Raw genomic sequence first — 21,794 nt, 5'->3', positions numbered from 1 at the left:
AGGTTGCTGGTTCGCTCCCCGCATGGGCCACTGTGAGCTGTGCCTTCCACAACTAGATTGAAACAGCTATTTGACTTGGTCCTGGAAAAACACACTGAAATAAATAAAAGTTAAAAAAAAAGAAAGAAATGCATCTTGATGTTGATGACAGTGAGGGACAGTGCAGCATGAGGGCCTGAGGCCTAGGAGATGAGCAGCAGTTGTATTGTGGGAGCCTCTGCCTTTCCCCTGGAGTTCTGAGCTTTTGTTTGCCTTCCGTTTCAGGCCCACCTGCCTTTTGCTGTCATTGGTAGCACAGAAGAACTGAAGATAGGAAACAAGATGATGAAGGCCCGGCAATACCCTTGGGGCACAGTGCAGGGTGAGTGAGTCTCCAGGAGACAGGAAGAAGGGAGCCCCTTCTGTCTGTCTTTTTGCTTGTCCCGAGCCACTGTGTGACCAGTCTGTAACTTGTCCCCAGTCTCTACTCTTTTGGTTTTGGCCTCAAACAGCCATAGGGGTCACTAACGGGCAGACTGTCTTCATACCTGCATTATCTGCTCTTTGTCTCCAACAGAGAAAGCATTCCTAAAACAAAAACAAATGTACCTGGAGTGAGGGGGGAAGGAATGTGCAAGAAAGCATGTGTGTACCTGAGTGTACCAGGAGATGTACAACAATGTCCAAAGCAGTGTTGTTCATAATAACAAATAATTAGAAACAACTCAGATATTCATTAAAAATAAATTGGATGAATTGTGAAATATTCAGATAATGGGATAATATACTGCAGCGAAAATGAAAGGATTACAGTTACATCTGCATGAATGCATCTCAGAAACATACTGTTGAGCTAAGTAAGTCATAGAATACATGCTGTGTGATTCCATTTATATGCATTCCAAAAGTAGACAGAACTAAGCAAGATATATATCTTTAGGGATTCATATGTAAGTGGTAAAAGTATAAGGAAAAACAAAGGAATGATAAACCCAAAAGTTAGATTAAGTGTCATGGTGGGGAAGGTGAGATAAAAGGAGCTTCTAAGGTGCTGGTAATGTTTCACCTTGGCTGTGGATACATTGGTATTCATCTTAAAAAATTCTTTAAATTGCACATTTCATACACTCTTTTGTATACATGATCATTTTGCAATTTAAAAACAGACATATTGTATTTACACTAAGGAAAGTTCCTTTTATGGTCTGCCTGATGTGTGTTACACTTGGACTCGTCAGTTCCGTGGATAAAACAAAGCCTAGGACTCTGCCATCGGTGGAAGAGGTGCCTGGCCCTTTGAGTCTGCAGCTATAAGCCAGGTCTGGGATTGCAGGGCACCATGTGTGAGAGTGGTTAGCTCACTGCATACTTACCCCTGCCACAGAGCAAACAATTGAAAGCAGGTGGGAAGTTGTCCACATTGTACCCAAAGGCCAGCATGATTTAGGGCATACCGGAGACCCTCTAGTGGCAGCCCAATTTTCCATAGGTACAACAAGACTGGTAGTCAGAGCTCTGCTAGATTTAGGTCTTTGCCAAGACTGGGGAAGCTCCACTAGGAATATTTGCAAATGGTTTCTGGACCAACAGTCCTACCCTGGGAATGAATTTATAGTCTGAGAGACAGGAACCTGAGGTAACATGAGGAGAAGCCAGCAGGCATGGTTCCAATGACTTCCTCCAACTTATACACACATCTAACCAACAAAGTGTTTTTGACCATTTTTCTTGTAAGCTGGGGTTCACTGTTCTGTTCGAGTGAGGAAGAAGCTGTGTATTGTCTGGTCAGCTTGTAAGGGCCTTGGAAGTCACTCCTTCTGACTCTCCGGAGATGGTCCTGAAAAGTTTCTTGACTGATGCAATTTTTGATATTACCTTAGGTTCTATGAGAGTGAGGAACTTTATCCCAAAGGCAATGGGTCTTAAGCAGAAAGGTTATGTGAACTGATTTGAGCTTTGGAAAGTTTACTCTGATGACTGCAAGGCAGTCTGCTGCAACTATGCTCCATTCTGTCATCCCACACCCACTCCCTGCCCCCATTTCCCTCTCCCTTACCCTGTGAGACAGAATCTGGGGTGACTGTGCCTGCTCATCATCTCATACTGTACTGTCCCCACATGGTCAGGCCATTCCCATTCTGACACAGTGGAGCCATGCCTAGAGACACATGCCAGAGCACTGCTCACAACCTTATATTCCAATCAGAAGTCCATACTGCTGTGATTTGGTCGACATCTCTGTCCTTCTTGGCCACTGCCCCAAATGCAGACCTTTGCTGCACTCTTTTGAGGAAGGGGTATGTTCACTCAGGCTGGAAGGTGGAGCCCACTTTGTCCTGGTCACCATTGCTGCTGTGAGGCTATTATCCACCCTCTAAAAAAACACCCCCTTTGAAGTTTCTACCATTCAGATGGGCCCTCTTGGCACCATTGTCTATTGATGTCCTAGTTCTTTCTCCTTGCTCCTTAAGGACTTTGGCACCTGGTCATATCCTTTACCTCTGCTTTAGACGACCTGGATTGGAATCCTAGCTCTGCAACTTACTAGCTATGTCACCTTGCCTAACCTCATTGAGAGTTTGCAAAGACTATTCCCTCATCTGCCTGATAAATTCCTATTCTCCCTTCAAGAATCATCATAAGGGTTGCCTCTTTGGTGAAGCCTTCACTCTCCCAGGAGTTCTTAGCCCCCTCCTCTTCTGGGCTTTTATTACACCTTGGCTGTATACCTCCATTTCTGTAATTTTTGCACTGCATTGTATTTGTCTATTTGCAGCTATTCTTCCACTAGCTCCTGATGGCAAGACTCCATGACTTCATTTCTGAATTCCGAGTGCCTCATACAATACTGGGAACAGAGAGTCCATAAATATCTATTGGAAGGACAGCCGAATGTGCATGTGCCATTGTCCTAAAAGTGGTGCAGACCAAGCACTCCTGTTTCTGGTGAATTGGAGTTGAGGTGCTACTGAATGTCTTTGTAGATTTTTTTTTTATGGCATTGCAGTTTTCCAGTACTATCATTCTTGTAACTTTTCATTTGTTTTTTTGTTTGTTTTTTTCAGTAGAAAAGGAAATCAGGAGGCCAATTCACAGGCTGTATATATGCAGATTGAAAGGCGATATCAATGTTAGATATTTCACCTCTCATTTCGTCCATTTCTGCTTCTTACGGCCTTTCTTGAAACATACTTTTAATCCCCCAACGCTTGCTATGCAGTTGAAAATGAGGCCCACTGCGACTTTGTGAAGCTGCGGGAGATGCTGATTCGGGTCAACATGGAGGACCTCCGGGAGCAAACCCACAGCCGGCACTATGAGCTCTACCGCCGCTGTAAGCTGGAGGAGATGGGCTTCAAGGACACCGACCCCGATAGCAAACCCTTCAGGTACGTCTCCTGCCAGCCCAGCTCAGCCTAGCCCACGCAGGGGTTATAGAAGCTTTGCCCTAGAGCATACATAGGGTCTAGACACAGGTACCCAGATGAGAGTAGCAGGGCTCAGTTACTCGCCACTTCCACTTACCTGTTCCTCTCTGCCTCTGCACACCTATGCTGGGGAGCTGTGGCGCTGTGGCCAGGCGGACTTAGTAAGCACAGGACCAGGAAGGAGGCCCACAGCCCCAGCAAGTCTGATGGTCTCACTGCCACAAGTGCGCCTGCATGGGCACCTGCTCACGGCAGCTAGAGGGGGACCTTGAGCTGGGGTATTGTTCTGCAATGTGGCAGTTTGTGATTGTCCTCTGCCCCACTTTCTTCATCGGGCTCCTGCTGCTCTGTTGGGTTTCAGTGTGCTCTTTACCCTCCTGCCCATTATCAAAACCAGATAGAACCAGGTAGCAGTCATTGTACATGTGTTGATGAACTTCAGGCTCTTCATTCACTGTCATTAGTATTTGCATTCAAGGGTGTTTTGTTTTGACCACAGGATGTTAATAAGTATTGACAAACTTCTCAAATCAGAATTTAAGATGCTTCCAGAGAAAAGGAATGTTTTTGAAAGGAGTTTACTATGCCAATAGATGAGATATGCCAAATAAAAGTGATCTGTTAATATATGCACGATGTGTGACATAAGCCCCACATTTTAAATGACCATGTGGTGCCCTTTATGGGGGTCTGTCTGTCTCCTTTTAGGAAATGCCAGGCATCGATATGCAAGTGAGGGCAGGCTTGTGGGCTAAGAAGGCTTTCAAATGGCCTTTGAGATCCCACTATACAGTAGAAAGCCTGCCTGGGGGCAAAGCGCAGCCATTTCTTCAGGGGTGCCTGGTTCTGGAGGGCTGGACTCACTCCCTTTCACCGATAGGAGCTGCTGGAGCTCCTGGAGTTGGAGGAAGTTATGCTTGTCTCTCTGGTGGATGCTACCTTATGTTTCTTTCTCCTTTCCTTCTGCCAGCTTTAATCCGCATCTGTGGCAGAAGAGTTGTGTCTCTACCTGTTCATCTAGTCCTCTCCTTTGCTCCATCCTGAACACCTGTTATCCATGTCTTCACCCTTTGCACTACTTCTCTGCTGGCTCCTTTCCGTGTTGCATGCAAACATTCTCATCCTAAAGAAACTTGCCCCTTAGTGCTCCTCCTCACCATCCTCTACCCTGTTAAGAAGTTTGACTCTGACAGGAAGGAGAAAGAGTTGCTCTGTATTTACTAGTTTCTGACCCCATCACACCACTGAAATGCCTCCCTCCAAGGTCAGCAATCACACATTCATGGCCAGTTACAATGTGGCCTCCGAGTCCCATCTTTTTCTATCTCATCGTTTGGAACTCCTCCCTTCTGCCTCCTTCCCAAAGTTCTCTTTGCCTTTTGCTTTTCTAGCACTGGTCTGGCTGATTTTAGTCCTCTCTTTCTTCCTACTCCTTCTAGGCCTCATTGGCTCATTTTCTTCAGCTTGTTCCTTTAAATGTTGTGCCCCAGGATGCTTTCCTAGGGTCTCTGCTCCTTTCACTTGCTATTCTCTTTGCGTCTGGTTCTTTCTCCTCTTACAGCCCTAATTACCACGTAGAAATAGATGACTCCCAAGCTTTAGCTCCAAACCCATTGATCTAACTGTATACTGGATGTTTTCACTTGGATGCTCCATAGGGAACATACCTGAAACTTAAGCTGTCTAAAATTTAAGTCATCTTCTTCCTTCTTAGCCATACTCCTTCTCCAGTCCAGTGTTCCCTGTTGCAGTTCATGATACCACCATCCGTCTGGTTACCCAAGACAAAAAAACGGAATCATATTTGAGTCCTCCCAAGTCCTGGGAGTTTGCTTTCCTTACTGTTCCTCCAGGTCCCCCATTCCCTATCACACCTTAACGTTAAGATCCTGTCATTTCTTTCTTGGATCTTTGGAAAGTCTGTCCTTCATACAAAAGCCAGAGTGGTCTTTCTCATTTTTAAATTGGGTCAAGTCCTCCTGCATAAAACCTTACAGTGGGTAAATGTCCAAGTCTAATATGGCATTCAATGCCTGCTCTCTCTTGGCAGACTCAGGAACCTCATCTCCCACCATTCCATAGCTTACATCAGACTCTCCAGCCATGTTGGATTGTGCCTGGTTCTCAAGTATGCCAGTCTCTCTCCACATGTGCTTTCCCACATGCTGTCCTCTTCGGAACACAGTTCCTTCTCTTCTTCACTAGGCTTGCTCCTATTTATTTCTAAGTCCAGGCTGGGGGCAGGGAGACTTAACCCAGGCATCTTCCACTAGACTGGATTCCTTGATGGCAGGTACAGTGGCTGTTGGCTCTAGTTGTTGAGAGTGACTAGCATAGTATTACTCATTTCTCTCCATAGCACATGGTGGAGTCTCATTAAGTGTTTATTGTAATAGTTCATTAATGTAGTCAGTTTCAGAGCCAGGACCTGGCAGCAGAGTGCAGTGGGAAGACCCAGAACGAAAGAAGAGGCCCACGTTCTGGTCCCAGCTCTGCTTCTAACTAGCCATGTGGTCTTGAGCAAGTCACCTCACCTCTCTGGGCCTCTTTGCTCACCTATAAAATGCGAGTATAGAAGCAGATGTTCTAAGTCACTCCCAGTTCCAAATATCTCTCCAGTTCACCAGGGCTGCCCCATCCACCTCAAGGAGCCCTGTGATCCTGCTGTCACATGCCAAGCTAGCTGCCCATAGCTTTGTGATTCTGTTTTTGTACCTCTCCCAGAATTGGGGAAGGGAAGATGAGGGAACCCAGGGGGGATCATTGGGGTCCATTTTCATCAAATAAGAGCCATTCCAAAGGCAGGGTAATTAACCTGACCATGTTCACAGTTTGCAGGAGACATATGAGGCCAAAAGGAATGAGTTCCTAGGAGAGCTCCAGAAAAAAGAAGAGGAGATGAGACAGATGTTTGTCCAGAGAGTCAAAGAGAAAGAAGCTGAACTCAAAGAGGCAGAGAAAGAGGTAAATGTGAGCCTAGGTGGTAGGTGGGAAGGGAAAGGATGCGGAGCTTTGGCATGGCAGGGGCTTTGTCCTGAGAGCACAGTCAGCAGGAGACTTGCAGCCTCCAGACAGGAATGGGGAATGACATCTGTAGCTCTGCCTTGGCTGCCACAGAGGAGGTTGTGATAGATCTGTCTTTTTGATCCCTCATTCCCCAAGGCCAGGATATTTTCTCATTCCATGTTACTTAATTCTCTAGAGCTGCACTGTCTACATAGTAGCCGCTAGCCACATGTGGCTATTTAAATTTAAATCAATTAAAATTAAATAAAGTTTAAAACTCAGTTCCTCAGTCACATTAGCCACATTTCACATGCTCAGCCCTCTTGCAACTATGGCTATCGTATTGGACAGCAGATACAGAATATTTCCATCGCCACAGAAAGTTCTATTGGGCTGCATTGCTCAAGAGTCAAGACCTGACATAGCCCCTTGAGGTAAGGTGTGAGCTGATTCTTTTCCTTCTTCCTGGGAGGTTGGAGCTCAGTAGGAATAGTTGATCAGGTTGTTGGCTGTCCTGCCCCATTCCAACTGCTCTCATGGCCATGGGGAAAGATGGTCCCAGGCAGTCCTGGGTACCTTGCTGAAACCTGAAACAGTGACAGCTGGGGCATTTCTTTAGTCACTTGGACATTCTGTTGCATTTCACGGTAGCATTAAAGAAACATCTGTGAGGCTCTAGCGAATTTTTAAACTAAGATTTAATGATTCTTCTGGAGTTTTCATTACTTAAGCCATGCCTATTAGAGTGTAGTTAGTTCTCTAACTATCACATTGGGTCCAAGGTCTCTCTACCAATTTGTCTACTGATGCTCCATTAAGTGGCCTTAGCTACAGTTTTGGGCACATCAGCAACTGCTTCACCTCTCTGGACCTTGAAACCCATGATGAAGGGAAATACTTAATTACTTCTTAAGTCTTTTCCCCCACAATCTGTCGTGGCTCTCTAGGGTTATCACCAAAGCCTGGGGCAAGGGTATTGATTTTATTTCACTTTCCCTTTTCAAAAGAAAAAGGTTACCCAGTATTTTTAGGAGAGGTAAGGGGATCTCAAAGAAGAATGAATGAAAAGTCAATGGACAAAAGCCAGATTAAAACAACTGACAGACAGAACTTCCACCACCCTACCCCAAGTGACTATTAAAAGCTGGTTTACCTGGCAAGTCTTTCGTCCGCCATGCCTTGCTAAATGACAGTTTCAAATACCTCTAGGACCTGGAGACCTGACCTCCTTCATGGTATGCTGCAAGTGCTACAGAATCCTAAATTCACTCCTGAGTCTTCAAAAGAAAATGAAACTATGCTTGGTCTGCTCTTACTATTCAGGGTAGTTTATCACATTCTAGTTTGTTACCAACTGTACTTCTTGCTCCCTGATCCACTTACTACAATGGCATGCCAGAATATTCTTGCTGTTCTCCTTTGGGTGTCTGGCTCTACTCAGGGCTAGTTAAGCAGGGACCCCTTGATCAAGGTTGAGGTCTCCGCACATTCTATTTTATATATACATATATTTTTATCTCCTTCCATATCCAAGGGCAAGTATTTCCTTCGACCAGCTTTGGCATTGTTGAAGTTTGCTCTGCGATCCATGGTGATCTTCCCTGATTGAAGATAATAAAAAGCAGGGGCCTCTTTCATATTGGGAGATCTCACTATATAATCCTCTAAAGAATGCATGGACCTTGGTTGGGCAAATTCCTTAACTTCTCCCACCTCTGTTTCCTCATAAAATGCAGATAACAGCACCTACCTCATAGGAGTATTGAGATGATTAAATGAGTTAATACATATAAAGTGCTTATAAAAGTCAGTGCGTGGCCTATAATACGCACTAAATAAAGGTTATACTATTATAATTGATATTACTAACTGTCATGCAGGGTGTCATGTGGGGTCTCCTGTCCCGCTCCCCACATAAGAATGCAGGACATGGTGAGGCCAAAAAGGAACACCCACGGAGCTATAGATAGGGGAATCATACCACTATAGTCTCGCTGGCGGCTGGGTTGGAGACGCAGGAAGCAGGAGCCACACTATCCACAACCTGCCGTCCACTTCTCTGCCAACCAACCTCACTTGCTAGCTGCAATCCGCCGTGCTAACTGCAATCCGCTCTTGCTAGCTCAGCCACCATCTTCTTGCTAGCCCCCATTTTTTCCTGCTAGCGTAGCCACAGCAGTTATATTAGTGGCCAATGGCTCACTGGTTACAGCTGACGGCCAACTAGCCACAGCTGATGGCCATCCAATCACAGTTGATGGCCATTTACTACCTGAGCCAGCACCTTTCCACGTGAGGGCGAGAGCCTGGAAACTGCACTCCTGGCTCTGTCCCAACACTAACCATGTGTGGCAACTTTTTGAAAAAATGAATTGTTTAATTAAGCAGAATGCATGGTTCCCTGACCATATTCAGGAGCAGAAACTTGGAGGTAAAATGGCAGGAGGAGAAGTGGACTCTCTAGAACATGGTGCCCCTTGGTGCCATCATAGCTGTCCCTGGCAGAAATGTCTCCTAAGGTCCCAAGGTCCTGCAGGGTAATAACCCTGCCAGTCTCCAGTTGCGCTGGGCTTGGCTCAGCTGGGAGCTGCTCACGGGGGACTCCCCCCAAACTCCCTATGCTTTCCTGCTAGCTGCACGAGAAGTTTGACCGTTTGAAGAAACTACACCAGGATGAGAAGAAGAAGCTGGAGGATAAGAAGAAATCCCTGGATGATGAAGTGAGCGCTTTCAAACAGAGAAAGACAGCTGCCGAGCTGCTCCAGTCCCAGGGCCCCCAGGCTGGAGGCTCACAGACTCTGAAAAGGGACAAAGAAAAGAAAAAGTAAGTGGGAGGCTGCTCTGGGGTGATGGCTTCTTTTTCCTCCTGTTCATCCCTTCAGGGCAGGGTCTGGAGACTGAAGAGGCTGAGGGCTGGTGACCAGAGGTGAGCTGTGGGCTGTTAGACGAGTTTAGATACCTGTAACTGGTTTCAGTGTCCCCATAGGATGTAAGGATTCCCTGAATTTGGGGAACTGAGAGTAGGGGAGTGGTTGGTCCCAGAGGCCCATCCTTCTGTTTGGCCTACTTAGGAAAGTCCTGCAAATTCACGTAGGAGGAGGAGAGGGAGAGAAAGGAGAGGAAAAGCAAAAGGAATGTGAGAGGGAGAAGGAAAAAGGGAGGAAACAATGAGAGCTGCAAAGTTATATGAAAGAGATGGACAAAAAGAAGGATAGATAGAGGGAAATGGAAGAAAAAGAGTCTTCCCAGAAGCTTCTGGGCACTCTCTTCCTCCCCCCGCCCCAGAAGTTGGAGCTGATTGGGCTTACAGGCCTGTTTGCCAGTCCTATGTCTGAGGTGTTCTCCTCTCCGTGCCTGTAAGCCAACATTCGCTCTGCCTCAGTTCTCGCTAACTGCAGCCAGCAGTGTTTAACTGCTGCTGCTGAAAGCTGTAGCCCAGTTCTGGTTTCTCACCTCTTTGCTGTCCCTCCTCTTGACTCCTTAGTTGTTCCCAGTCTGGGGTACCGAGGACTTGGTGGGGAGCCTTCAGATGCTGGAATACTACGGGTGCCCCATCCTTAACCTGGGGAATGATTTTACAATCTATCTCTCTCCACTGGTATTTGGTAAGGCAGGATAGCATGGGTTTCTGGTTACCATGTGGGTCAATTATCCTGATCCAATGCATTCCTCATCCCAGAACCAGAGAAGAGAAAAGCATTTCTGATGGGGTCTACAAAACAGTAGGAAAAAACCCAGTGGTCCGTTGTGCTCTGTAGCTGTTTGTGCAATGTGACTCAAAGAGCCCTCAGGTGGCATGTTAGGCAATGTCCTTATTAAAGGGACCTGAGGATCTGAAAGATGTCCATGGTCATTGCCCTCTGTTCTTAGCCACTTGTTCCTGACTCAACTGTTGGATATTTGTCAGAAGGAGGAAACACCTTCCTTTCCTCTGTGCCTGACTTATCATTTAGGAATAAGACAGTGACTTTTGTACAATATTAAAATATTTTACATTTGAAGGCACTCGGTTTACCAATCCAATTATTCTTTATTCAAAAGGGTAATTTGAACTTTTTCACCAATTAGTCTAGTGATTTTTGTTACTATATGTTAAATTCACTAATTAACTTTTTTTGGTATTACCTAATGTAAAGTTCAACTAGCCAAAACAAAAACAAAAATGAAAAGCCTCTTTGGACATACTGTATATTAGTTGATTTGTCATGGTGTGTTAATTGCACCAGTAGGCATAGATTCCTATTTTTAAGATCAGAAATGTCTAAATTTGTCTTCCAGCTCTAACCTGCTTCCTTCATAGTCCTGTGGTATTCGTTAACTTAATCCCTTCGATAGTTTCACAGCCTCCTCGTGGGAATTAGGAGATTCGTTTGTTTGGACCCCACTGACACTAACCTATAAATATTCCCTGTTTAGATGTTCAGGGGAAGTTACTCCCAGATCAGGTTTTTTCCCAGTTGTCTCAAATTACCTGACCACCCCCAGCCCCAGGCAGAAGACCCTATGTAGAGTGATACCGCTGTACATTCTCCAGGAATATTTGGGATTGGTTACAGTACCCTTTTCCAATTCTGAGATGGGTGAAAACCTTACTGGCATGTGGCATCTCATATTTGCAATAAAGTCCTGACAAAATAGACTGCCCCCTTCCATACTTCCAGATGTATAAGTGGCCCCAGGCTTGGGCTTTTTATATAATTTCATAAACAGCTAACTTCTGGAAGACCTATCATGAGACCTGTATCACTCTGGTCCCATGGTGATGATGGCAGTGGTGGGGTTTGAAGTAGAAGTGGTGATAGTGGCATTTCTTGACAGATGGTGGTTGGATCTAATACAGTCACATATTCAGAATTTCCTTTGGCTGCCCTTAAAGATGTTAAGAAAGAGTACCTGTGTTTCAGGGGTCCCTACCAGCCCACCCTCCCCACTGTCCCTTCCACTCTTCCTAATCTCCTTTGACCTCTAACTCTTCATTGTTTGTGTGAATTCATAACATTTGATTTCTCCTCAAGTTCACTCCATCTTCATCAGCTCTTACTGTTTTACAGTTAACTCTGCTGTTTGCTGCATGCTGCATGAGACCCAGGGTCCCGGTAAGCCTTATTAACTCTAAATAGAACTGGCAGTGGCTTCTAGAACATGTCTCCCCAAAACCTGCCCCCCCAACACACTTATCTAATCATAAAGGAAGCTGCTTAATTGTCCTAGCTGGTTTCCTCTTGTGACTTAGAATATGAAGAAACAGTCTGGTGTGGTTTCAAGTATATATGTGGAATGTTTGCCTGCCTGATTAAAAGCGAGGTATTTTCTGCCTCTAGAACAGCTGGCTAGCATAGGTAGATCAACATTTGAGGTTTCAGTTTTGGCCATTTTTTTCTTAAAGAGCCTTAATCATTACTTGCATAATTAACTAGACTATAGTGAGGAGGGAAACTGTTGGGTTCAGCAGATCTGTCTTGCAGTGTGACAGTGGCATTAACCTCAGGTTTGGGAATGTTCCCAGCCAACCGAACTTGCTTCTCTGTCTGCCTCTGGTGGCTATCCAAGGCGTTCAAGTTCTCAAATTTCTTTTGGCTATGTAACCCCTCAAGATGATAATAAAAGTGGAAGAAAATGAAGAGCTCTCAGATATTATAGAGAATTCCTTAAATTTAATTCTACAAGTACCAGCTTTATGAACACCTGCCTTTGCTGAGATGGATTCCTGAGGGCTAGGTGTTGTATCTACAGAAGTGAGTACAGCAGTCCCTGGCGTCACGTAATTTATAGGTTGGTTATAGCAATGATTAAGCACCTTCTATCTGTTCTACTGTACTCAGGTAGTAGGTAAGAGGGAACATAAATATATTTAATTTAACACAATTAGATTTATTACTGGTTTTTAAACTTTACCATAGAAACTTTCAAACCAAACAAAAGAAGAGAGAGGATAGCTCATTGCAGCCCCAGGTACCCACAACCCAGCCCCCAAACATAGAGCCAATCCTGTCTCATCTATTACCCCAAACCTGCTGGGTTTTTATAAAGCAAATCCCATATCATTTCATCTATAAATATATTATTAGCATGTATCTCTAAGAGATAATGACTCCTTTAAAAAAAACAACCCAAAACAACACAACCACAATGCCACCATTATCACACTTACAAAATTAACAATTTATTAGCATAAAATTCCTAGTCAGTGTTCAGAATACCCCAGTTGTCTCATAAATGCCTTTACATTTGGTTTGTTTGGATCAGGGAATATAAAATATTGAGAAGACTTCTCCCCACTCACCAGTGTAGTTTATAATTTAAAAGGAGAGCCTGCTGTTATCACCAAACTGATTGCTACATCTGCTGCACTGGGGACTTGGGGCAGCTGGTAAAACATCGTATTTTCAAGCAAATCCCAACGAGGAAGTCCATAGAGGCTTCTGAAACATAAGGCCAATGAAAGTGGGCCATAGGAAAGAACCCTAAAATAACAATGAAAAGATTTATTGTCTAGCTAAAAGGCAAGTCTTTAGAGCTCCTGTTAGTTGACAGGAATTAAACATCAGATTTTCATCTAGGAAGATTGTGACTTCATAATGTGTCCACTGCTGCGGTTCCAGTGCCTAGCAAAGTGTCTGACACCTGTAGAAGCTCAGTTCACATGTACCTTCTTTGTTTCCCATTTCCAATGAGGAGAGCAGGGAAGATGTATCCTGGTAAGTTAGATTTCAGTTAATGAAACTGAATTAACATGGTTTGACACAATTTGGTTCAGGTTTCCTTGAGTAAATCACTGATAGTGGCCATCACTAAAATGAATTCTGGCAAAACTATACTTAAAGCCTTACTTTATAAGTAAGCGACAATTGGCAAACAGCTGGGACAGCCAACCCCAACCCAACTAGGTTGGCTTTTCCTGGCAGGCTCCTCCCCACCAGACCACAAAATAAGTTCCAAACCAAATAGGGGAAAAAGGCCTTGGCTCTCTAGGATCCGAAAGCAGCAAAGGCAGTCTGTCCCCTCCCCAAAGCCCTCATTCCTGGGGGTAGATCACAAAGGCCACCTCTCATTAATCAGAGCAAAGCCTACTGTTCTTCACTGGTTTTGAAATTGCTTGAGACACTACTTGTAGCTGTCTGCAACTGTAAGAGAAATAGTTCTTCTCTGACCTGTACACAGTTGGTAGATACTATATCTCAATGGTTACTGGCCCTCGACCCTTGAGGGGTGCATGGTATATGAAAGAGTGTACACATATCAAAGTATGTCAGCCTTCCTGTGAAGCCCAGAACATAGGCCGTTGCAGTTTTGTTTAGGTTTCCCTTCCTGTAGGAAGTAGACAAAATAAAATAAGAGGTGAACATTCATGTAACATTCTAATACTTTTCAAAGTATGATATCTCATTTTCGCCTTATACCAGTCCTTTGAGGTAGAGAAGGAAGGAATAATCTTCAGTTGACAATATGAGTAAATGTAGAAGTAGGGAATATAAGGATCACACAGTAAGTTAGTGGCAGAACTAGAACAAGAATGTAGAACTCCCAATGAGAGAGAGAGAGAGAGAGAGAGAGAGAGAGAGAGAGAGAGAGAGAAGAGACAGAGAGAAAGAGAGAAGAGACAGAGTGAGAGAGGTGTGTAGATGTATTCACTCTGAGGAAGTGACTATACAAATATACTCACATATGCATATGCTTCTAATGATCCCTCCCAAATATCTAATAGTCTTTAATGAGATAAATGTATTCTTCAGGTAAGAAACGGGCTTAGATCCACAGCCAAGGAGTTCTTGAGAACACTGAGGTGTGATTAAACATCTTCTAAGGGATTCAGGCTTTAATTCTGGCTGTGACTCTTTCTTTATGATCATGGGCAGGACAGTTGATTTCTTTGTTTCTCAGTCTCCTCAAATGTCAAATGAAGATTGATACTACTTGCCCTGTTTATGTCACAAGGATGAAGTTTAAATGGAAGAAAGGTCAAAGTGCTATGTGAACACAAACCAACCATGGATTTCCATAGTTCAGGTTTTCAGATACCTGTGGTCTGGACCATCCCCAGACACTTCTCAAACAGCTTTTCCTTATGGGTTACCAGTTAGCTGACTGGGACTGCCCTGAAGGCTTCCTGAGGTGAAACCTCAATATCCTCTGCTTTCCCTATGGGACAAGGCAATTGGTAGCTGAGAGCCTGGTGCTCTATCCAGTGGCCAGAGGCTACCTGGAGATTTGCTGAAGGTATTCCTGCACAAAGTTTCTAGTTGGGGGGGGGCATTAGTCAGGACCTAGCAATTAGCAAGAGAGAAAGTATTCTTGAGGCTGTTGGTAATTATTTTGCTAGCTAATACCACTACTGCTGCCACTCAGAGGTGTGTGTGGGTGTATGAGCGAGAAAGCATGTTCCCAGGAATCAATGTAATAGGACCTTAAGACCATCTAACATAGCTATGTATTCTAATTTATCAATTAGTCATCATGACACACAATTTTCTTCTAACTTTTTTTTTTTTACATTAATCCACCCATTCATTAACCCAACTTCTCTTTTCATTTTCAGTTTGGGCTTCCTATAGATGCTCTTTTCCTGCACAACAGAGCTTGGTCTCCCTTTCCTAATTACTCCTAGGGGGCATACAAACCCTGCCCTCCCCACTCTTCCTACCAAGGTTTATAGAAGCCTGAGAATCTGAGGATAGTATCTGGCCTCTGGTCAAATCAGCAGTCATGTGATGCATCATGCATCTCAGTCTTCCTCCCAGCACCCCCAGCCACCCACTCCCTTCCCCCATCTTTGCCAGACTGTAACATGGTCCAGGGACCCATCTGCTACACTCTACCATCAGCTTCCCTGTTTCTGCTCGCTTCCCTGAGGTATTTGCATCCACGGTGGCTGGGTAAGCACCAGTCAGCACTGCTTTCCCCCTTAGTCTCCAGTCACTGAGCTTTCCTGAGCATCCCCTGCCCCCAAATAGGAGCAACAGCCCCTTTATAGAGGCTCAAGAAGGAGATCTTTTGGTGCCTTTTCTTTCTCGCCTCGCAGCCCAGCCCTTTCCACTTCTGATTCACTCAAAGTAACTGTACTCAAGCTGTGTTAAAAATCCAGAACAAGTTTATTTACACCACGCCCTTCCCAGAAAACATGACTGCTGAAGAAAATAGCATAAATTGCCCCTCTCTGGTTACCCCACAGATGAGGAAGTGAGAATAAATCTGAATATTATTACCAGCCTAGTGTCATGAATGGTAGACTTAAGGAAATATTCTGAGGTGTCTCAGCATCCCCTCTGTAATCTCTTAAGGGGCTCCACACAATGCCCCAAAGGCAGAGCCAGTAGGAGGTCATAAACTGCCAAACTGAGTGGTCAAAGAATCAGTGTTTTCAGTTTAGCTTTGATGAGTCTTCCAGTCTATTTATTTGGTGAATGTGATGAGATTTAATCTGTATTTTGTATGTGTCCCCCCAATCAGAAGAGGAGAGATTATCAGCTGGAGAGGTGAAAAGACTCTTTGTTTCTCTCGGAAGGTCCCTAACTTTATCTCCAGTCTAAAGATTTGATATCTTAAAAATATTCCAGCCCTAATTTTGATAATGGCTTTGGGAAACCCTTTGAAGTAGAGAGTCCTCCATTGTCGGGCACAGTGGCCTTTGGTGTTTGGCCAATGAGAGAGTGAGAGCTGGAGGTAAGCTGGCAATGACCTGTGGCTAACACGCCCTTTCTCTGCCCTTCCTTTGCAGTAATCCATGGCTGTGTACTGAATAGTATTCCCCGCTACAGCTGGACTGGACTCCATTTAGCTTTTAAAGCCAAGGTTCCTATTTTAACTGACAGTGTTCCTTCGGGGTGCCAGGCAGCCAGATCCCCCTCTCCTGCCATGCACTTCCACTTCAAACCCCACCTCTTCTTTTGAGTTCTGCCTTCCAGTCCCACTGGCACTGACCATGACCTTCATCTTCTTTTTTATTTTTTGAGGTGGCTTTTTTGGTTACTCTCTTCCAAAACACAGTCTAACAAGGCTATGCCAAATATTCAGGCCTTTTTGAAGTGTTGAGAATGGGGAGAGGGTTTCTCTCTTCAATAATAGATAGTAATAGGCAGTGAAAGGTAGAAAAAAATGAAAAGCAAATATATGCACACACTTTATCTTGTTGGCAAAGCAAGAGTGCAGTTTTGATGTATTGTCTGGTGAGTAGCTGATTGGTTAGTGGCCAGAGGCGAGTGTGAAGGGGTTGCTGCCAAAGCATAAGCTAGTTTCTTGAAAAATCTAAGTCTCATAGTGGAGCATTTTAGGAGACCCTGTGTTTGGCAGTTAAAACAACAACAACAAAAACAAAAACAGACAAAAAACACTTGGATACTCAGCTAGTAGCTCAGAGAGATGCTGAGCTAGGGCTGTCAAGTCTTCCTGGGAAGACTTTGCAGCTTTGATATTTTCTTGTCCAGTTTCACAACTGCTTCCCATGAATCCCAAACGTAAAACAACCACCAGTCTCCATCCCTCTGGGTAATTATTTGCATCACAAATAAAGCCCCCTCATTTGCATTTGTTTACGGTACTTGAGGCTTGAGGAACTCTGAAAACTTCAAAAGTTTGAGAGCCACCCACCCTTTGAGGGACCTTCGGAGACGTATGCAGGAATTTTGTATTGAGACGTATGCAGGAATTTTGTATTAAGGGAGAAATTTTGGTCCACTAGACAGACATGACCCACTTTTTTCGTTAGAGAAAATTGAGGCTCAGAGAAGTGAGGGATTTGCCGGAGGTCCCATTACTGTTTCATGGCAGAAGCCAGGCTAAATTCAGTGTCTCCTGATTGCCGATCCATTTCACAAAGAGATTCAATCTGTTCATGTGTGTTCCTGGAGACAAGGTCTTTTGATGCTCTGAGAAACTGAATAGTTAGTATTAGAGGGTCTTTGAGGGTTTTTTTCCCCATAGAAAAATATCCAAGGATGTGTGGGTAGCGGCGGGCAAAGCAGAAGACTCCAGACCAGCTCCTGAACTGAGTGCTTCTGCTGACGGTAGGGATCACCAGCACTTGTTAGCTGGTCAGCTTTCCTGGAAGTATGGAATGGGGCCCAGGCATGCGTATATTTAACAGGTGCCCTAGATGATCCTTATAATCAAGAAAGTATAATAAACAAAAATCTAACCCGTGAGCGAGCATAAGGCCTTTAGGAAGTCGATAAATGCTATGAAAAGAATTAAAATAGTTGTTTTATCATTGTAGACAGAAAGGTGTGTTTTTTTCCTTCAGTGAAAAGGCCTTTTAATGAATACAATTGTTACTGGTGTGTTTTTTTTAAAAATACCCTAACTACTCTGTTACTTCTGGTGAAACAAAACCAGTCATTAGAAATGGTCAGTGCTTTTATTTTTCCAGACTGGAATGGCATGCCTGAAAAATCCCCACATGTGTGTACACACACCCGTCATTTCTCTTAAGCCAAGAAGTTTACTTTTCCTAGCTGCAATATAGATCACTTTGTTTTCTGTTTTAATCATTTGACCTTCACATGGCTGTTAATATGTGCTTGTTTTTTAATTAAAACAAGAAGCTTTAAACTGGTGTGTGGTGTTCTTAAAACCTTCTCAGCAGATTTCCTGGTGGTGATGGACCCCATTTCTAACCTGTCCTCTACAAGTATAATCTGTGCTACCTTACATTGCCCCTCCCTTTGCCCTGTCTTACTTTGAATGTTCTTTTTCTTTGGCTAATTTCATGTTTTCTTTTCTCTCTCTCTCCCTTTCCAGCTTTTTTTAATCTTGTCTTCAGCAGCTGTACTAAGTTTAAAGGAGAAGACTGCCATTATAGAAGAGTTAGGGTTCCATGTTGTCTCAAACCAGAAAACAACAAATTCCCTCTCCCCCCAAATTGCGCACACACACTCAGCAAGTGTTCATGGGTCCCTGTGTCCAGGAAAGAAGCTCTCTCCTGAGTTACATGGTATTTTAAATGGAAGTGTCTTGTCCTAACCTAACAAGGCAGGAAAAGAACCATCAGAGCTGGAGAATGGACCAAATGTAACTTCAGAGAGACAACTGCAGGATGACTCACCCAAGTGTAAGTGACTGGGGCAGGAAACCTCACCTGTGGGTGTGGAAATGCTGTTCACAAGTTTTTGTTTGAGGTTTTTTTTTTCTTTTTAAACACAAATTCTCTGGTTCAGTGGGTTGACTGTCTATTGCCACTATTAAACATTTCTGAATATGGACGAGAAAGTCAAGTGACATTTGTATCTTCTTCTGCATTCATAGACCTTCTGCAGACCCCCAGCAAGGGGGAGAATGGATCCACTAACACCCAGTGTAGAAGGGAAAGATGGGAGGGGTTATAAGCTTAGTGAGAGCAAAATTTACTCCATTCAACCTTCCAAGGCCAGTTAGGGTTTTGAGAGAGGTTTCTGCTCAACTTGAAATCTGGAGGGACAGATCTGATGTTGATAAATCTGCCTTGAATTCATTGGTTTAACTTGCATCAAAATACCATGTGAGTGCGTGCTCATTCCTAAATATCCCTATAACCATTGCCATCCCACTATCCAGTGTCTCTTGAGAGAGTCGTTTTTTGCATGTTTTCCAGTATCTGTGTTTGTTTTTCCTTTCTTCTTTGTTGTTTTTGCTCAAAGGTGTGACCAGTCACTGCCCCTCTGGGGCCTTCATTTGCCAGGAGAAACATCCTGAAACCAGCACTGTTTAGCTTGATACCTTTCTAATGCCCATGTCAATTTTCAATAAAATTTCAAAGAAATGCTCAATGGCTGTGTGATCTGATGTTAAACCATTAGGTGAGGTGGCCCATCATGGTTTGCCTTAGGAGAAGTGAGTAGCTGTCTTCCAAGTGGGTGACTTGAGGGGCTCAGGGAGGCACCATCAGCCCATATGCAACCTTTCTAGATGGGCTGCTGTGCCCCGTTTCCTCAATCTGAGATTGAAATTCCCACAGGGTGGGGTGGGAGTGGACAGGAAATCCTCTACTTTTCCTTTATTAGCATGGATTTAACTGATCCGTTGGGCTCATGATGATCTAGGATAATCGATGGAGGAAGTGGAGTGCCAGATCCTACCGAACAAGATTCTTTTAAGTCTGTGATTTGAGATTCCTGAAAATTCATGGATATGACTGTTCTTCATGACTCAAAAAGCATTCTAAAGATAGCAAGTAGTATTTTATGTCCTGGGTATACCAGGGAGGGAAGCTCCTATCCCCACCTCAGCCTCCCGCCCCCAGCATTAAAGTGGACAAGAGGCAGAGTGGTCAGTTTTCATAAGTCTGCTTGCGGTCGAGGTGAAGTTTCCTTTCCTTGGCTTCATTTCCGGGATGGCCAGATGCTGTGGACAGGACAGTGGTCCTTAACCGCTTGGTACCCAGGCCTGAAGGAAATGACACTGGCCTGTGTCTGCACAGCTCGCACAGTAGGGGGCAGCCGGGTGAGACATAAATCGCCTGTGACATCACTGAGTAGCGACAGGCACTGAGGTGTAGAAAAATACAGGCTCTTGAGCTTGACAGTGTTGCTAGCCGTGTGTACGATGGGCAAGTTGTGTTAAAAACTTCTCTGTAAAAGGAGACTATCAGTAACTCCCTTATAGGGCGATTGTGAAGCCTACATGAGCTAATGTAAATTAAAGACCAGGTGTTCCATAAATGATATCCTTTATTAAGGATGGAGTTTCCCCTTTACTAGAAGTATTTTAGGTTTCTCTCTAATCCACCGTTTCTCAACCTCAGCACTACTGACATTTGAGGACAGATAATTCTTTGTTGTAGGGACCTATGAATTGTAGCATGTTTAGCAGCATTCCTACCCATTATATGTTAGTACCACATCACACCACACCACCTACCCCAAGTTGTGACAACCAAAAATGTCTTTTCCCAATGCCAAATGTCCCCTGAAGGGCAAAAGTCCCATGTTGAGAATCATTGCTCTAGGCCAGGGGTCAGCAAACTTTTTTTGGTAAAAGGCCTGCTGGTAAATGTTTTAGGCTTTGCAGGCAATATGCTCTCTGCAACTATTCAACTGTTACTATAGCACAAAAGCATCCATAGCTGATATGTAAAAGGTTGAATGTGGCTGTGCGCCAATGAAACTATTTACGGACACTGAAATTTGACACACACACAAATTTCACTTTCATATCTCCTGAATTATTCTTTTGATTATTTTAAGCCTTTAAAAAATGTAAAAGCCTTTGTTAGCATGAGGGCCATACAAATACAGGTGGTGGGACCAGATTTGGTATGTAGGCCATAGTTTGCTTACCCCACCTCTAATGCATTTTAGTGCTTGTTGATGCATCATCAGACTAAAGGTGTTTGAAGGGAGTGGCTGGTCAAAAGAAATAAAAAATGAAGACAAATGGCTGAAGTTTTAATGCAAGTTAAGGGGAACATGGGTTTGATTAAAATTTGCATCCAGTTTTGCTAGAGCACAAATGGGGGGCAAAGCCTGCTGTGTCGAAGAGAGCCTGCTCCTGGGGCAATGCTGAGCAGGTGAGAATGCCAACTACTGGGGAGAGAACCAGGCCTCTAATATCCTCAAAAAGGCCCAACAACCAGGATTCCAGTGTAAGCACTGAGGTTAAGCAGTGTCCTCTCCTGTCTGAAATGCCCCCACTTTAGGAGAGTCATCCCTATGCTGAAAATGTTGCAGAGTCACCTCCCAAAATTCAGGTTTTGCCACCTAGACCTACTTTCCATCAGTGTCCATCCAAGTCCTGCACTACCTCTTAGCTTGTATGACTTGAGCTTTAGAAAGGCCTTGCTCTGGGCTCAATACCTATAAAAAATTGTGTGAATATCTGTTATGTATATAATTGGGGACAAACTCCATCTTGGTTTGGGGCTTATCAAATTATTTTTCCTTAATCAAATGGTAAGGGCATATTTAACACCTCCCATGGGTTTGGATTAGTGCCCTTTGCTATGGGGTATACTTTGCATGAGCTCTAGTTAGATGCTATTTTTTAGTAACTTAGAGATTGGCCCCATCTTGCCTACTCAACCACATTTTCCAATACTTCCTAATATCCAGTCTTCTTCCCAGTATACTCAGTCCAGAGACCTCTCCCTGAGTTACACAAGTGATTTGTTGACTTTGTCTGAATCCTCTACTGATTTAAATCCTGCCTTTGAGGCTCAGGCCCTACCTTCTCCTTGAAGCCTTTCTTGATCCCATCTACCTATCCTGATCTCTTCCATTTTTGAACATCCTACTTGAACTTTTACGATCTTCTCTTCTTCCCATTTGAGGTACTTTCCTCCTCAAGAGATGTTAAGTTTCCTAAGGATAGGAACATCATGCATAGCCTTCCAGAGGGCCCCATACAGTGCTGGACACACAACAAAATGTGATTAAGAGGTAGCTAGATTGAAATTCTTCACCAATGTAGGGAACT

At 44.1% G+C, this 21,794-nt stretch overlaps 1 protein-coding gene across 4 annotated transcripts in view; it reads left to right on the top strand.

The window, feature by feature from the left end:
- Positions 1-19,150, top strand: part of SEPTIN6 (septin 6) — a 70,109-nt gene extending 50,959 nt beyond the window's left edge. The window contains exons 6-11 of one of the 4 annotated variants that reach the window (XM_019717028.3): positions 265-361; positions 3,200-3,368; positions 6,239-6,371; positions 9,047-9,237; positions 11,465-11,509; positions 18,147-19,150. In XM_019717028.3, the coding sequence (XP_019572587.1) occupies positions 265-361; positions 3,200-3,368; positions 6,239-6,371; positions 9,047-9,237; positions 11,465-11,468 (594 nt within the window). In that variant the 3' untranslated portion in view covers positions 11,469-11,509; positions 18,147-19,150. Of the gene's footprint in view, positions 1-264; positions 362-3,199; positions 3,369-6,238; positions 6,372-9,046; positions 9,238-11,464; positions 11,510-16,128; positions 17,958-18,146 lie in introns of those variants that run through there. The other 3 variants (XM_019717027.3, XM_019717026.3, XM_019717025.3) reach the window with 3 other exon arrangements.
- Positions 19,151-21,794: the final 2,644 nt, after the last annotated feature.

This window comes from Rhinolophus sinicus, chromosome 18, assembly GCF_057876585.1.
Source record: "Rhinolophus sinicus isolate RSI-liver-muscle chromosome 18, RSI-T2T, whole genome shotgun sequence".
In the NCBI taxonomy this organism is placed as follows: Eukaryota; Metazoa; Chordata; class Mammalia; order Chiroptera; family Rhinolophidae; genus Rhinolophus; species Rhinolophus sinicus.
This window is presented reverse-complemented; position numbering and strand designations above follow the sequence as displayed.